The 17,704-nt window shown below is 41.7% G+C and overlaps 1 protein-coding gene across 17 annotated transcripts in view; it reads left to right on the top strand.

The window, feature by feature from the left end:
- Positions 1-39: 39 nt before the first annotated feature.
- Positions 40-17,704, top strand: part of kif1b (kinesin family member 1B) — a 47,970-nt gene continuing 30,305 nt past the window's right edge. For 6 of the 17 annotated variants that reach the window (XM_088358892.1, XM_088358904.1, XM_088358923.1 and 3 more), the window contains exons 1-9: positions 50-336; positions 2,574-2,730; positions 14,142-14,218; positions 14,328-14,507; positions 14,615-14,683; positions 16,369-16,547; positions 17,130-17,241; positions 17,475-17,552; positions 17,620-17,685. In XM_088358892.1, coding sequence (XP_088215018.1) covers positions 2,625-2,730; positions 14,142-14,218; positions 14,328-14,507; positions 14,615-14,683; positions 16,369-16,547; positions 17,130-17,241; positions 17,475-17,552; positions 17,620-17,685 — 867 coding nt within the window. In that variant the 5' untranslated portion in view covers positions 50-336; positions 2,574-2,624. Of the gene's footprint in view, positions 337-2,573; positions 2,731-14,141; positions 14,219-14,327; positions 14,508-14,614; positions 14,684-16,368; positions 16,548-17,129; positions 17,242-17,474; positions 17,553-17,619; positions 17,686-17,704 lie in introns of all 17 variants that reach the window. The other 11 variants (XM_088358940.1, XM_088358942.1, XM_088358943.1 and 8 more) reach the window with 4 other exon arrangements.

Raw genomic sequence — 17,704 nt, forward strand, 5'->3', positions numbered from 1 at the left:
CAAGCGAGTTGTCACTCTCAGTGCTGGTGAGGGAGTTGACGTAATCTCGGTAAATCAAGACATTTTTATCAATTCTCTCCGCCTGGCTGCAGAGAGACCTCCGCCTTATCATCTTTACGGGGAAACAAGGCTTCACAAGTCATTGGTCACGCTTCGAGCTCCACCCGGCGGAGGACACCATTAGAATGGGCCTTTTTTGCCAGAGTGGACTTTACGACAGTTTCCCCGCTTGCGCATTCTGATAGAAAAACAACACGTTTGACGTCCGCTAGCTTAATCGTTAGTGGTTGCCGCTGCCCTATGGTCTTGACGCTTCTGGAGTGACAGTCTTTGAAGGTGAGTAACTACAGTCAAGTTCCTCATTTAAATCCCCCAATGTCACCAGTAAACGAGGTGGTTATTACTCAGTAATACCAGGCATTTGTTTGTGGCTTGGCTGGTGAGCATTAGCCTGCTATAGCTTGTCCCAGACGGGCGGGTGAATGAGGGTGAATCCGTACCGTTACACGGTCCGTTCCCCACCCCACTCTTTAAAACTTCTACTTTACACGATCTTTTATCGGTTTACAAATGCATTGAAAGTAATTGAGTTACTAAATTATTCCGCCGCCTGATGCGAGATCGTGTGCCATATGTAAAATGTATAGGCGTTTAACTTTGCACTGATTTAACAATGCCTATGCAAACGAAATAAACTAGGATATCAAATAAGACATGTCCTGACAATTTTCATTCAATGCCATTCACTTTAGCCGCACACGTACGGTTCATCGGGGACAATGCTGTGCTGCTAAAAAAAGCACCCGGCTGCATCCTGTCGCACTACTGAACAGTACAGCAGCAGAGGATTAGCACGCTTGCCCACATCTTGTTTTTAATGGGAAACAAGGTCTGAGCCCTTTCACTTCGACAGTTTGAAAAGGATGCACCGGCCAGGCCCGGCCCTCCGTCCTTCCGTAGCGCCAAGCAAACGGGCTGCTGGATAGAATTTCATGGGCGTATGCTTCAACAAGTAGGCTTATTGATGAATTGCAAGCATCTGGAAAGTAAACATTTCCTTGGGTTGGATGTATAAAAAGTTTTCTTCTGACGTCTTATGGTTGGTATTTGGAATTGGCTATTGGAACACTTGTAAAGTTTTTGTTTTTAGTCCTCATTGGTGTTGGAGATGCGCTGCAAATAGCAAAAAAAAAAAAGCAAGTAATTTACTTCCCTAAAGGTGTTTAGTGTTGACTATGTTAAACTTCGATCCTTGAACCCTCTAATAAATTTTCAAGTCAGCATTGCCCTTGATAAATAGCTTAGAGATTATTTAAAAAAAAAAAAAAAGCCTCAGAAGTGCCCAGGAGCCTCTGTACAACTTCCATCAGGTGAGATGTATCACCTCAGCATACTTCCTTGACACCAATTACTAATTTCCTATTTTCCCGGGGTTTGGGGCCGTCTTGTGGCATTTTGAGTGTTGTAGAAAAAGCACAAAAGCATGAGTGAATGGTTGAATTGTGAATCATGGTGACTTGGTGTATTTTTGTAGACATGCACTCGGCGTAAAAACTAGCGCATATTCAAGTATGCTTTATCGTATTTGGGTAATTGGTAGACCAGAGGGCATTTTCTATTATACGTCCCCGGGGCACCTGACAAGCTGGTGGCAGAAAGTAGACTATAATTTAGACCGGCTAAATGCCGGTCTAAGTTGTAGTGCAAGTGGTGCAACATGATTTTGCTGGATTTCATCAAGGCCCAGGCAGACTACTGTATTTTTCGCACCATAAGGCGCACTGAAAAGCCTTTCATTTTCTCAAAAACCGAAGGTGCGCCTTTTAATAAGGTATGCCTTTTGTGTGGACAGAATTCCAAAATCTGTACATGTTATGTGGCTGCCGCCATATGCAGGAACGTAATATGTAAATGTCATATGTAGACCCGATCAACCAATCGGAGGACATTACGTTGTACGTAAAATACGTAGACCGGGGCGGTATACCAGTCAGAGGACTTTACGTAATACGTAGAGTACTTACTGCTGCCGCGATTGATAAATACTTTCGGTTTGTGCAAAGCAAACAGCATTTTAGAGGGTCATGGCATCGACGAAGAGACATGCTTATGAGGCACAATTCAAGCTTTCTGGAAAGCTGGGATCACTGCCAAAGAGCAACGTGACAGCAATGCGACAATGACGAGAAGGAACTTGTTTGTGTAATGGCGAACTTGCCCAACTGTTTAATTTGGATACAGAAGATGAAGACTTTGATGGATTTGCGTATGAATGTCGATTAACAATAATGTGAGTACAGTACATAGTAGAATAAAGTATAACCAAAGTCAAAGTCTTGTTCCCGTGACATTTTTTTCTTTACCGTAAGTCATGGCATGCATGCGCCCTATAATGCGGTGCGCCCAATGTGTGGATCGAATACGGAGTAGCCCCTGCAATTGAGTCTGCGCCTTTTAACCCAAAGCGCCTTATGGTGCGGAAAATGTGATCATTCTGAACCATTTTTGTTGCTTGTTGCAGTTTCCTGTCGTACCTTCATGTGTTTAACGGGAACATTTTCTTCATCCTCTAGGGGGGAGGGCACACGACACAACTTACTTGGAGACAGTCCTGCACGGCAAAAATGTCCGGAGCATCAGTGAAAGTCGCTGTTCGAGTTCGACCCTTCAACTCCAGGGAGACGAGCAAGGATTCGAAATGTATCATTCAAATGCAAGGCAACACTACAAGTAAGTCTAACAAGGTGCACACGTTGGCCCTGTTCAGCGAAGTTTACACACATGCACGCACGCACACACACACACACACACACACACACACACACACACACATGTACACAAACGTTATAAAATACTTTTTATGGGAAAACACGGTGGGCCGGATTCAATTTTCTCGGCAGCCACATATAACCCACGAGCTGTAGTTTCCAGACCCCTACTGTCCTTTGGGCCTTTTAGCAGTGAACAGTGAAACAGTTGGGGACAAACAGGCCTGAAGAGAATAATGAAAAAGGTTTACAGGATGACATTCCTCCTCATCCTCCTCCTCCTCTGATGTGGCCTGCATGCCTGAGGAGTTTGTGTGTGTAAAATGCTGTGTTGGTTTATAGCAGGACACCCGGTGGCTACGGCACAGCCTGACCACACCCCAGACTCATCATATTTTTTTATGGTTTGTTATGACGAGTGTTATATCCTTTGTAGAGCTGAATGATTAGTCATTGTGCATACTGTATGTCCAAGACTTAACAAGTTTACCAGATGACTACTTTTATTTGCCTGTAAATTTTATAAGAAAGGTATGACGTTGAACACAATCCATTCTTGTGAGGTCTGATTTGTTCTGTTTTAAAGCACATCGTCCTGTTTTAACTATTAAAAACAGAGAGAAACTGTCACATTGTAAGATTTTTGATGACTGTTTGTTTGTTTTCAGTTGTTACTCATAGTCTCCAAATATTATTAAGATGATAAAACATTAACTTTAAAGACAAATTTAATTATCATTAAAGTTGTGTCACTGATGGCGTCTCACACTTCAGTTTTTTTTTTTAACTTTTCACACAAGTACAGTACATACTACAAAAATACAACACTGACTTTGATAACGTTAACAAGATGATGCACTAATTGATGGTTAGTTAAAAATTGTTATATATTTATTATTGGATTGTTAGTTTTTTTATGCTTTTTGATAACTTGAGCCATCGGCATAATTGCTATTCCTGAGACCCGTCTTTAGAAAGATGGGCGGAATGTGTGTCATGGTCTTGTGATTGAACACGTGTGCTTTTTGTGACTGTGAGTCATCAGAATTTAGACGGTGCCGGTTTGCACTTAAGTTATACTTCCTCTTCCATCTGAGATATGCGCTCAAGTCTATCTGCTATGAACATTCATGGACCCAGTAACACCAAACTATTCTCCCAACTGTGAATTTGTTCTGTCAGTCATATCAGACTTATTAGACTAAGCTGACATAAATCTACCCAAGTTTCTCAAGCCCGTTATGGCTGACTTGTTTTATTTATCTCTCTGCCAAAGAAAGCTTGTGTGGAATTCGGAGTGGCTGTCCTCCATGTTTTTGGATCTTCATGATACCAGTATCCCTTTTGGGCGGTGTGTGTGGTCTGTGGCAGAGCTGTAGTAGAATATGCACCGTTTCTTTTGGTGGCACGGATAGTCCTTGCATAGTCCTTTGCTCATCGTCCTAGCACACGGGCAGATTGCAGAGCCGAGAGGGGCGCTGGCAGCCAGCCACCCTCTCACTTCATTGGAACTTCATTGCAGACGGTATGCTGAGAATGCTTATCTTATTAGGATGCTGAAAGGCTGAACATCGCTAGTAAAACACACGTGCACGCTTTCATCCATGTCAAGTAGCACAAATACAGCGCATTTGATTGTCTCATCCAAAGTCAACTAGCCACCAGAACACTAGTAATAGTAGCAATAAGAACACTTTTTTTTTTCTTTTTCAATATTATTAAGTAGGTCACTGTCTGGAGCTAATGGCCAGCAAAAAACAAATCACGGTTTGGCAGATGATGAACAAGTACTTGCTGTTGAAGATGCAGACTGTAAGGCATCATAACTAAAAGTGGAGTTAATGCAGTTAATAACCCTTTTGAAACCCGAATTTTGGAAGTCTTCAATTTTTCAGTCCAGGTAAACGAACACAAGAACCCAAATATGCCCTTAATTAGGTTTTTAAAATTCTGAACACAACCCTTGATTACCTCTCTTCTAACCCAAATATCTTGGCTTCTGAACGCGATCTGGTTACTGTCTTCTAACTGCGCATACTCTTGCTTTTTCCGCAAGAAATCTTGGTCTTTGTAGCAAAGGTGGGATTGTTTGTGTCAATAACACTGCAAAACAGACCGCTTTGGGGCAAAGGCAGGATATGCTGTCTCCCTCTCAGCCTGCTCCTTATGCATGGAGGGTTGTCAAGGATCGAGTGCTTGCAAACTGATTATTCACCATTCAGGGAATGTATCCAAGGCCTCTAAGTGGAGACTCCTCCACTTACAAAGCAGAGCCAATGCCATTTGAAAAGGATGACGATCTTGACGCCATACGTTCATCAATTCTGCCTGTGCTTCAAATTGCAACCAGAGCCTGCCTTCAATATGGGCCTGATGGCTTCTCTAAGTAAGTTATATAACTCGTGTTATGTTCCCGGTCTCCAGCCTTGCATGTATGGATGGCCAAAAAAGGTCAACAACATGCAATCAGTGAAGGACTGATTGTAGTGGAACAGGCGTGTGTTTGTGCGTGTCTGGGTGTCTTGGGTGGAATGGTACCGCAAATGCTTCAGGAAAAGACACCAGCGTCCCCCAACTTTCTCTTTGAAGTGCATGTTACATAATACCACCTCACCAGATGACAAACACGTCAACACGGTCACCTAGCCGCTTCAATTCAGATGAGGCCGGGTCCTCTCTGTGTGCTCTACAGTGGATGGTGACGAAATATGACTGGTTCCTTCACCTGAGCGCACTGCGCTCGGTGCTGCTCGGTCAGGATCCATCTTTTGGATGTCGGTACGACTATGGCATATCATGATGCCGCTGAACCTTCTGCAGACAGGCCCGATTGACCCGATTAGAAGCAGTAATCCACAGGTTTGCCTCGGGATGCCACGCCCTTCAGCCGTAATCTTGGTGACCCTTGTCAAGTGTGCGCTGACTTTCCAGGGTGTCACATTCCCTATCGCCTCATGCTGGGATTGACTCGGACCAACACAACACACATGTGCCCACGTGCGCCACTTGGAGAGCGGCTTGACATTTCAGACTGACCTCCTAATGAGGGAGTAAGCGAGGGGGGGGGGGGGGGGGGAATCTGCAGGCAGATGTCTGTGTCTGTTATCAGTACCCGCTGTGTTTGTGTCATAAGACTCTTGAGGCACTAATATAATTGCATCTTGCTGACTGCTTCTCAACAAGTCATTTATTTTACTTTAATAGCTGCAGCTAATAGCTGTAGATCAAGATTAGAAATAGAAAGAGATTGATTCGGCATAGGCAGCACGGTGACGCATGTCTGCCTCACAATTCAGTGCAGGGTTTGATTCGAGCGCCGCCCCTCTTGTCGTGGAAACCCTATTAGATCAAAGTCACTGAACTCAATGCTCACTGATGACCATTTCTATGAGAGTCAATGAGAGAATAACTTTGTCAATGTCCAAATAGACCTAGGCCATCATTTGAAATTACTCATCTACAGAGATTTGTTTTAAGTGACTATCAAAAATAAAACCGTGCCCCTCTGTTGTGAGTGTCCAAGTCGTGCGGTGGGCTACACTTGAGTCGTGCTACATTTTGTTCACCTCATTGATGTTGTGCTCACTGTCCGTTTGAGCCTGTGACGGCGGTGAATGGATACTGAGTCGGAGCCGGCCTGCCAGATGGGGGAGGGGAGTTCTGGAAGCAGCCACATTAGCCAAAGTCGTGCACAAGCTTTATTCACATGCAAGGGAGCGTGACGCAGCATCACAGGCCGCCTCGCAGCTTGATTTCAAATCAATGCAATTTGAATATTTGTACATTTGAGCTAAAAGGATAAAGGGAGTCATGCTGCTGTGTCGCTTTGAATTGTCAATCAAATTGCCCATTGACGGGTGTTTTTCAGGAATTTGTTGTGAAATGTTAAAGGGGATTAAGATGAGTCAGCCTTTGTGGCACATTTCATAAAGGCCACTAATGCAGTTTACATTTTATGGCTGGCAAATATTTAGCTGAATTTTGTATTCAACTGACTCTAATCTTATGAAAAAGACAAGGCCCTTTACATCTAATTACAACATGCTAAATGAATCTGTTTCACTATACGTACATACTTGTTAAGCATGCGCTCAGTCAAATAGTTGTTAGAGAATGTCCGCAGGACAAAGAGTCTTGTGTTGTTTTGTGGTTTCCTTTTAGCACATACTGGACAGTGGTATACAAAAGGAGAGCATCTAGGTGACTGAACAATGCTTGTTCATTCATTGGCTGGGATTGAGTGCACTACTACGCCACCCACACAAAAGCAGCTCTCACTAATTTCTTATCAAAAACCCTGAAACCCCTTTTTCACCAACAGATTTGAGTTTGTAAACATACTGTACAGTATTAGTTCCAAAATGAAACAATGCTGTAAAACCTGCAAAGAAAAATAGTCAATCATGTTCTTGTACAGGACTGCAGTGTAACACAACATTGGTCAACGTATACTCAAGTGATGGGTGGAATAGAAGAACAAAAACAACAAAAATACAGCCATTCATGATTCTTGTTTATATTCCAATGTTGGCATGTAGCAATGTCATGATCCTCTTGTTGTTCAATTCTGCTGGGTTACACTTAACCACCTATACAGTATGCCTTGTGAAAACAAGCCAGACCACGGTTTTACCATTCAAGACTACACCTAGACAAATCAAACTGCAGCGAATGTGGCTTTACTGAGACAAATCTTTGCCAAAAGATGGCTAATGGTTTATTGTATCTCTCCTCCGTTACCTTCACTCAGTTTCTTTGCAGAGCTTGGGTGAAATAGCTGCGCTCTTTCCCACATTCAAGAACGGGAAAGTGTTTTTACAGCGATTGTGCCCAAACCGACCCTGCTCTTTTTCCAGACTGTTTAGTTTGCCTTCCTCCCACAGTCGGAGGGCTGAATTCATAGCGCCGCTGCGCAGTTTGACAGTCTAGGCACGATGCGCTTAGTGGGTGCAATGCTTTTTCTTGAGGACGTTGTCAGAGGTTAGCGGAATGTCATGTTTGAAGACTAACAGTGATGTGACCGCAGAACTGATCTTCCTTAACTTTTGGGAGTTTTGAATTATTTGTGGTACGGCAGAGATATAACAGATGAATAAACAAACGACACACATTCCTGCCCACCTCTCCAGAAAATGGATGAAATGTGCTCATCATCTGACATTAGCTTGAGAATTTTTTGTCCGCCCACAGATCTTACAGATTTGTTCATGATGTCACAGTGCTTACGTAAAGCCTGAAAGCAGTTAAAGTGATACTCGGGGTCCCTGAGTTGCAGCAAGCTGAGGAAATCCAGGTCACTGCTTTTTAAAATGCTCTCCTGTTGTTAGCTGTGACTCTAAGCTCTTCTGCGTTTCTTTCAAAGGTCTACTCTGAACAGTACGATTTTCATTGAAACAGGAAGAAATTTGTGAGAATTAGGGCACAAAACACTGACTTCAAGTTTGCATTGCCAGTTCCTAAAGATCTATCGTTAAAGGGCCAAATACTAACATTGTCAGAAGTTTTGTCGACACATTTATCGAGGCTTCATGTGTGTCCGTCTGTCTTTTTGATGGGAACCTTTCGAGAACACAACTGCAAGCTGGAGAACATCTATCCTGAGTAAGGCCCATAGGAAACAAACACCATAAACTCAAAAGCCAGTTGGTCTTGTATCATTTAGTTAATATTAATGCTGTTCTAGCAGTTGTGTTTAATAACAAACACTTGTAAGCCAGTAAAATAATTTCATTTTGGGTGAGCTTAGTGCTGTATGGTTTAACGTCACAAACATCACTTGGGTCTTGTATCATTTAGTTAATATTAATGCTGTTCGAACACTTGTAAGCCAGTAAAAGAATTTCATTTTTTGATCAGCTTAGTGCTTTATGGTTTAACGTCACAAGCATCACCCGAGAGGCTTGGTTTGTAGTTCTATTGTTTTTCCGAACGGAGTCCTGCTGGGTCAGCATGTTTTCTCTCTCTGGTGGGTTCTACAACCCCACCTCCACAGTAGTGTGTGTTGTGGGTGTGTGTCTGCGTGAGCTGTTAATATCAAAAGACAGTCGCAGTATGCAGCAATTTTCAGTGCCTGTGGGCTGTGTGAGCAATGTACAGTATGCTTTGGCAGGCATTGCGGTGGCTTGCTTGGGCGGCTGAAATCTTTCCATTCCTTCCTGTCACTGACAGTCTGTCGGCATGCAAAGCACTAGCTTCCATCTGCTCATGTATAAATAGGCAGCGGTCGGACCTGGAACAGCTGGCGCTTAGGCCAGCACCGCACACTCTATCAACGCCAAAGCAACTTTATATTCTCATCAAATGTCCAATTTTCCATTTCGTGCATGTGTTTCTCCATGCATTTATGAACAAACCAAAGTCATCCCCGATTTAATTGATTAATTATCATTGGAGGTGGTATATCGTTTTTTGAAATGCTGTACTTTGGTTCTGTGTAGATGTAGCACAACTTCCCGTAACTGATAGCCATGCTGTCTTTAAACTACAAACAATTAAGAATGACTCAACTGCACCTCCTCAATTTTTGACTTAATTACATTAGGACACAGTTGATTGACAATTGACCAAATGCTTAACGAATACATAATCAGTAGTCATCCTTGTCCCTACTACTTATTTTAAATTTCATAGAGAGGCTAAGAAATACCATAAATATTTTCCAGACTATAAGATGCTACTTTTTGCACAAGCTTTGAACCCTGCTTCTTATTGTCCAGTGTGGCATATCTATAGATTTTTCATCATTTTTATGATATTGTATGATTCGCGCATATTCTCTTATATATGGAAATTAAACATTAAAACACCCGCGGGTTGTATTCCAGTGTGGCTTATGTATAAACAAAACAGGAGTTTCCCCTAATTCCAGCTGATGTATCTTATATTCAGGTGCGGTTTGTAGTCCAGAAATTACGGTACTTGAGTAGGTTCATCAGTCTTATCATATAATGGCGGCCATACACCAGTGCAGCACTCTGTAAGGTTAATTATTTCAAGTTAATTTACTTGCAAACCTAAAAAATGGAGATGAGTCATGCAATGTGAAAAGGACTATTGTAATGGTGTGTGCTGGTCACATAATGCCTTGTCACAACAGATGAGATTACCTAACATGTTTTGCAGTCAACTACAGTACCCTGTATTCAGTGCATTGTATTCAACTCTTCCTACTTCCTCCCCATCCGCACTCTCTGTTGACAAAAATGATGCAATCAACCTTTTATTGATGGGTCGGGGGATCTGTGTCACAGCTTCAATGTTTTTGGGTGCATTTGTGAGTAGAAGACGCACTGCATGTCCTTGACAGGACATTGAGGTGCTCTGTAACCAATGCACTAACAAAGTTGTTTTGGAAATGTATGTCCGGCGCTGTGCCTGCAGCAAGCTCAGCTGTTTATCGAATGTTGAACAAGCGGCGCATGGTCACTACTTATAGCTCACAGCTTTGAGTTGCATCCCTTGATAACTCTGCCATCTGTACTGCAGCCCAGGCAACCGGGATACATCACACTCTTACATGACACTGGCTACAGAGGGACACCAAGTATTCATTCTGTGGCAATGCAAAATGTAACACCTGCAGTCTTTCTGCCATTTTAAAGCAAACAACCGTTAGCGTCCTGTAGCCCTGCTCAAACCATCAGCTTATGTCAACGGTGCTTTTTTTTCACCACAATGCGTGCGGACATTCTTAGAGAGTGGCAATATTATTTAGACGTAGCATAACAGCTGTCATGTTGTGGATGACTGTACGTGCAAGGTGATAGCATGGGGCATATCTTCTTAGGCAGGGGGATGTGGCTTGCTCGTGAGACATCCAGTTTTCAGATCACGCATACTGTAGCCACACACATAAGTCATTTATACACATAGTGTTCGGGCTTGGGGCTGTTCTTTGCACGAAATCTTCTCCACTTGTGATGTAACTGTCTCTGTAGTAGGATTCATGCTAATCTCATTTGGGAGGGGGTGTCACACTCCAGTAGCTGGCATATTATATTGTTGCTGTTGGACAACATGCATGTATTCCACTTTTTTTTTTTTTATAGGAGCAATGCAGAAGACACCACTAATTTAACTTTTTAGACTTACATATTTATCACCTCTTTTCTCAGCCACTGCTGACTTGTATGTGTCATCATTGGAACGCTTACAAATGTAATTATGGCCCAAGTGATATTCATAACTCGTTTCAGTTGGCTTGTAAGATATAATGTCAGGTTTCCAATAAAGATCTTGGTAATTTCACGCAATTAACGTGACAAGTAAAATAAAGTCATCTAATTTTGACATGTAGACATCGGTTCAGCGGTTTCATAATATATGGTATATATTATTGTCAATCATCTTCTCAAAACATGGTTCATTAAGACAAGTGACACCTCGGGGCTTTTCAACAAGTTGTCTGACACTACGCATCTTGTTTACAAAGTAAAGCAGAAGTAAGTTTTTCGAAAGACATCTCTGACAGCAAACATAGATGCAGTGATCTTTACAAACGTTACAAACACATTTTCATTGGTGGTTTGGCTACATACTCTTATCAGTACATGGAAGAGACAATAGAGAATCAAGTCATGTTAAAAAGTTGAAGTTAAGAGAAGATAGTGTGCATGGTTTTCATTGGAATCCTATAGTAGGATTTTGCATGGATGGTTAGAGTGTCAACTTATTGATTCTTTGTCGCCATGGTGACAGTTGCATTGCATTTAATATGCTCATAATACAATGAATGCTATTGGCTGCTTGTGGGACGACCATGCAAATTTTCAGCTAAAGGGCACTCTACAATACTGCATGAGAGCTGCATAGATGTTCTTCCAAGGTCAACAATTGCATCACATTGCAGTTCATATTTATGCAGGCCACAGGGAGGCAAGTACCATTCCAATGACTGAAACACAAACTAATTTAAATTCAACTGGCACACACCTCCGGCACGTATTTGCCTAATTGTTTGGTCTTTTTTTTTTTTTTTTTTACATTTTACAAAAACAAAATCATTCCTACAGTGCAGGATAATTTCCCATCTATGCACCTCATCATGAAATAGGAAGCACACATGGAACACTAACAACCTGTTTGTCTTATCCTGCTCATCAGGAACCAAAAATCCACATCACTGACATTTAGGAGCAAATAAATATTTGACTAATCCTTCCCTTAATAGTGTCTCTGTGTGACTTGTCTCATTGTTCATTGCATGTCATCCTTTAGTGTGAGTTAAGTGTTTTGGGATAATCTGATGCTGGCCCAGTTATTTGTATATGCTGTCAAGATGTGGTTGCAATTGATATTAAATAATATTGGTGTGTTTTTTGCAGTATGAAAGTTGTTTTGGAAATCCTCATTTTCAGTTGCTTAATGTCTGTCTAACTTTTGAAGCAAAATATTTACACTCGCACTTACATTGTTTAAGTGTTACAATGATGAAATTATTCTTTGGGTATGCAGTTGCGACATTGTTTTCTTTACACTGTCAACCAAACACCTGTGCTGGAACAGTTGAAGAAACAAAATACAGAGCGCAAGGTGCTGCATCCTCTCTTGTGTGCCAAGGTGAAGTTGTTATGGCAACCAAGCAGTAACTGCTTCCGCACCTGTTGCCATGGTTTGGAAAGACGTGCGATGACTGTGTTCATTACACAGCAGACTCGTCTGCCATTTTAAGTCCAGGGTGGTTTCTCTGCTGAGAATGTTAATAAATTGAAATCAGGGCACGTTTCATTAACATTCTGATTCTTGGCTGGCTTGCTGTTAGTGCGTCGGCAACCATTTTTGTTTTTCACTCTACTGTGCATAATGTCACATAGTGAGCTAAAGCTCAAGTGTGATTATCAAAAAGACGAGTTGGTTCCCTCTCTTGTCACGGCCATCCTACATTATCGTGGTCATCTTTCAGTTTTATTGGTGTTCACTGGCACCAAGTCATCGCTTAAGCTTCCTTCTTGTTATTTGGCAGTATAAATTGTTCCAGGAAAAGGTAACTGAGGGGCACTGGTTACCACAACACCCCAATGTTTCTAAATGCCCTGTCTCCAATTTCCCTTTGGAGGCAGGTTAAAGGTGAACTTTAGGCTGTATTTAGCCACTCGTCTCACTGTATCCACTTTCGGTAACCAATATGGAAGCTCCTGCTCTGCCATTGTACCTTAACCTGTCAGCAGATAGTATGGATGGGCTTTTTATTACATTTATTTTACTGGGAAATTTTTGTTCATATGCCACAGCACAAGCATAGTTCATACGGGTATATGCCGTGCAACTCAATATCACATTGTTTTTCTTTGGACAATTTGATTGCTGGTTGCAGCCCAGTTGTGCACACCCGCTATCCACAATCAACATTCACCTAAATCTCGATTGCTTCGATCCTACGCCACTTTCTGTCTAATGCAGTTTCGTCATCATGTCCAAATTCTGGACCCCAAAGTCTGCGTAAAATCAAGACTTAGGTGTATTACAAAACAATGAATTAAACACATATTTTTTCTACCTCTCTGAACACAATTTGGAATTCAGTGCAGTGGACTGCTGATGAAATTGTCACAGATCGAGCATGAGGTTGTCAGTGTTTCAGTGTCTGAGGACACCTGCTTTTCTGTCAGCATGTGACCAATGGAGGGTGACACTCAATCCCCGTCTCTCCACATCTCCTGCATTATTGATAAGCGTGCTGAATCCTCTGAGTACTCTGATGGGGACATCTTGATGTGAAAGCCACTTAATAAGCGTTCTTAAATTGTGTTGCTAGTCTAGGCTTTTCCCATTAGAAATGCTCAGATAATTATGGCATTGTTGCTCACGTGATAGCTGCTACTTAGTCTTTCAAAAATCCTTCCCTCTCACTTATTTGCACATCTACCCCGTCCACCAGCCCTTTGTGTTTACGCTGACACTCAAGAAAGTTAGTTCAACAGTAAAGAGGTTTGAAAAGCAGTGAGCAGACCAAGATATCAACATCTGAAAATATCCTCCAGTAAAGTTTCAGTTTGTACGTGCTTTGTTGTCTTTCCATCTCGTATTCAGTGCGTAAAGCTTTAATAGATTGCCTGTGGTGAGCAGCAAGCATGGTTGAGAGGGATGAAATGCCAGACGTAGTTGCAGATTCTTGCTCATTATGAAACGTCACACTTCAGCTGTGCATAAGTGAAATGTTATCAGGTCCATGGCAGATATAGCAGTACATGGTTCAGTAAAGGTTCCCTATGCTCGGAGTTATTTAAAAAAAAAAAAAAGTGGGCTAAAAGTTGAAACAGCATGTGTGCTCCTCAGAAAAATACACTGCGTCTGTGCCAGGTACTGCACTTTTGTGTTTTGGGCCGCAAAATAATGAAAGTAATCATAACCCATGATTTTGTTCCTCATCCTCAGCTATTCTCAACCCCAAAGCCCCAAAAGAACCAGCAAAGACCTTCAGTTTTGATTACTCCTACTGGTCCCACACGACGGTGAGTCAAGCGTTTTTGTTTTGAATATCATGACTGATAAAGGAAATACATCCCCTGTTTGTTCTCTGAGTTTAACATTCTATGCTTTCTGTCCTTTGTTCTGCTGCAGCCGGAAGACCCCTGCTTTGCCGCACAGAACCAAGTGTACAATGACATTGGCAAGGAAATGCTGCAGCATGCCTTTGAAGGCTACAATGTGTGCATTTTTGCCTACGGCCAGACTGGGGCTGGCAAATCCTACACCATGATGGGCAAGCAGGAGGAGGGCCAGGAAGGAATCATTCCCATGGTTTGTCTTTCAGTGCTACTTACTGACAGTAGCGCTACAGATTTTTTTTTTAATTGATTAATGCGCTTAATGCTCTTTCCAAGATGCTGTCTTTATCTCTCTTTCAGCTCTGTGAAGATCTATTTGAGAAAATCAATGAGGATAACAACAAAGAGGAGCTCTCCTATTCAGTAGAGGTAAATCTCAGGCTACTTTTCCATCTATTGTTGTCATCCTTTGGCATGTTTTGATGTCTTTTTCCAGCACTTAAGTGTCTTTTGCAATGTGAGTGTCAAATTATCTTGATTTTGCTACAATATTCGTCTTGGAAAATAATTGATTCTCACATTAAAGGATCCTGCTGAGTTGTTAGATCTGGGATACAGTGGTATGGCACTCCAGTATTGAGAGGCTGGTGGCCTAAAATGCTCACTCAGCTTTGTTGTAACTACAAAGAAAGATCCTGCATGAGGATGTCCTGATACGCTGGGGCTCATAAGAGATTAAAACATCAGCAAAATAACACTGAGCCGGCCGGCTTTTGCAAAGCCAATAAAGGTACAATGATATAGGCACCAAAATACAATGATGAGCTTTAATAGCATCCAGTCTTTAGTTACTATTATTTGTTATTATTAAAAAAAAAAAAAAGTTTTCATTGAAAGGTTTGTTTGAAAACATTCAAATCATTTTGTAGCGATTGATAACTTAAAAATGACGCTGAGTGCAACTTGCATGGTCTATTTATGAAAATCAGACAAAAAAACATTTGCCTAATAATTTGGAACATGGTGTAGTTTTGAATGTGAGTGCAAATGTGATTGGTTATTTATCTACATGTGCTGTCTGTGACCAGACTCCAGCTCACTGTCGTGAAGATAAGCCATTTGGAAAGTTGTATAGAACTGTCATACAAGTGTAAAAATGAGCGATTCACTGTTAATAAAAAGACACCAAAACGTATCAATTCGTGTTACAATACAATACAATACATTTTATTTATATAGCGCATTTTAATACAGCTGCAGCTTTAATAAAGCGCTTCACATATCTCAATGGGACAACCACAAAGACAGATTACAAATGATTGTTTAAGATAAAGCTTCGTGGTTCTCAGGCAGCTTTTTTTATGTTACTCTAACAACATAAAATCATGAAAACGCACAGGGCTCTATTTTCGTGCTTAGTGCAAGTGTTACACGAGGCGCGGTCCAAAATTGCACAAGGGTGGGTTGGACTAAATGTTACGATTTTGGACCCATGTATGCGGGCACAGCATTCTAGAAAAGATGTTTTACGCCGTTGCGGGCATGAATTCAGCCTCCTTTATTTGTCGGCAATCAAAACCACCTCTCATTCCCTTTGGCACATGAGAACTGCGCTGATAGTCCTTGACATAAGAACTGATTTGCTTATGTCCTGCAGCAGGTCGAAGCAGTCAAAGTATACTTATAAGGAACTCCAAGCAGTACTCCATGGGCGGATGATGTAAAGTTGGCTATGGAGGCCACAGATCTGTAAAGTGGCCCCTTGGAGGTCACCTCCAAAGCTTTAAAAGTATTGATACCCTCCTGGAGTCTGCCTATTATACTATATGCAAGTCCGCTGGTACCTCATGGTACCTTAACACACCCACTCATTTTTTTCCCTCATTCTTACATTCTTCTCATAATTAAGAGTCAATAAAGAAAAACAGGCTCTCCAAGTTAATGCTTTGACTGATGCTTGTTGAAGTGATATGCTGCTGCGTAAACTGATGACTAAAGGTGGTTTTGGCACATTTTGCCAGAAAATTCGTGGATTTGTTACTTTGGTGTTCCACCATACATGATCAACGTATTTAGGTTTGAACAAGGAAATGACTGTAAGCTTTTGTCTGTAGGTCAGTTACATGGAGATCTACTGTGAGCGGGTGCGGGATCTGCTCAATCCCAAAAACAAAGGGAATCTCCGAGTGAGAGAGCATCCACTTTTGGGCCCCTACGTAGAGGACCTCTCCAAGCTTGCTGTTACTTCTTATACCGACATCGCTGACCTCATGGATGCGGGCAATAAGGCCAGGTGTGTGTGATCAGATCAGCATAATTTTATTAAGTTATAAATTGAAGGGATTTAACACAATGAAGCAACTTTTGATCTCACTTTCCTATTTAGTATTGCACGTGAAAACACAAATTCCCGGCTAATTCATAACTTTGAAGTCCATGTTTTCTAAATTTAGCCGTTGTTTGAATTATTAAGAGCTTCTTATTAAATTAGTCATGTACAGAAGTAATTTGCATTGAATTAGTGTACGTGTGTAAGTGTGTATTTGTGTCATCGTGCGATTTCCTGCAGGGAGGAGTGAACCTTGCCTTAATCTTCTTGTGCTGACTCAAGTGGGACAGTCACAGGCGGAGATATGGGTTTTGCACGTCACGTTCTAGAAATAAGCCCTATTAAGTGTGCCTTGCATGTTTGTCTGATGTCTTCATGGTATTATCCACCTCCGCCATGCTGCATAATCCCTAATTTTTACGTCACTCCAATAGGTGTAAAGCCCAGTGGTGTGTAAAATAACGTAAAAGCTGAAATTTAACGTTGAAACAAAGCTTTATGTTATTTGGACTCGATACAATTACGCCTATATCTTTTCACGGACAGAACTGTGGCAGCTACCAACATGAATGAGACCAGCAGTAGGTCCCATGCAGTGTTCACCATTGTTTTCACACAGCGAAAACACGACGGCGAGACAGACCTTTCCACTGAAAAGGTAGCCGGCTTGAAAGACTCGCATTTAGCTGTACTCGGGTTAGTTGTTCATGTAAAAACCGGTTCCACAATTGTTGTTTTTTAGTCAGGGTAATATTGTGCTACACAGTGTGTACAAATGCTTTTTGATATTGTACCATTGATGATGTGACGCACATTGAGTTAGCTTGTATATGAATAAATCATATATCTGCCATTGATCAAATTCATTGTTGGCTTCTGCTCCCTTTTCAGGTCAGTAAAATTAGTCTTGTGGACTTGGCAGGAAGTGAAAGAGCAGATTCCACTGGAGCTAAGGGGACCAGGCTGAAGGTAAGATTCAATTTTTGCACAACTGAATAACAGCATAAATGGCTTAACTTGTTGCTGTTGGCTACAGGAGGGCGCAAACATCAACAAGTCCCTAACCACGTTAGGAAAGGTCATCTCTGCCCTGGCTGAAGTCGTAAGTGTTTTGTCTGTTT

The sequence above is a fragment of the Syngnathus floridae genome, chromosome 2 (genome assembly GCF_059516105.1).
Source record: "Syngnathus floridae isolate MCC-2025c chromosome 2, RoL_Sflo_1.0, whole genome shotgun sequence".
Taxonomy (NCBI): Eukaryota; Metazoa; Chordata; class Actinopteri; order Syngnathiformes; family Syngnathidae; genus Syngnathus; species Syngnathus floridae.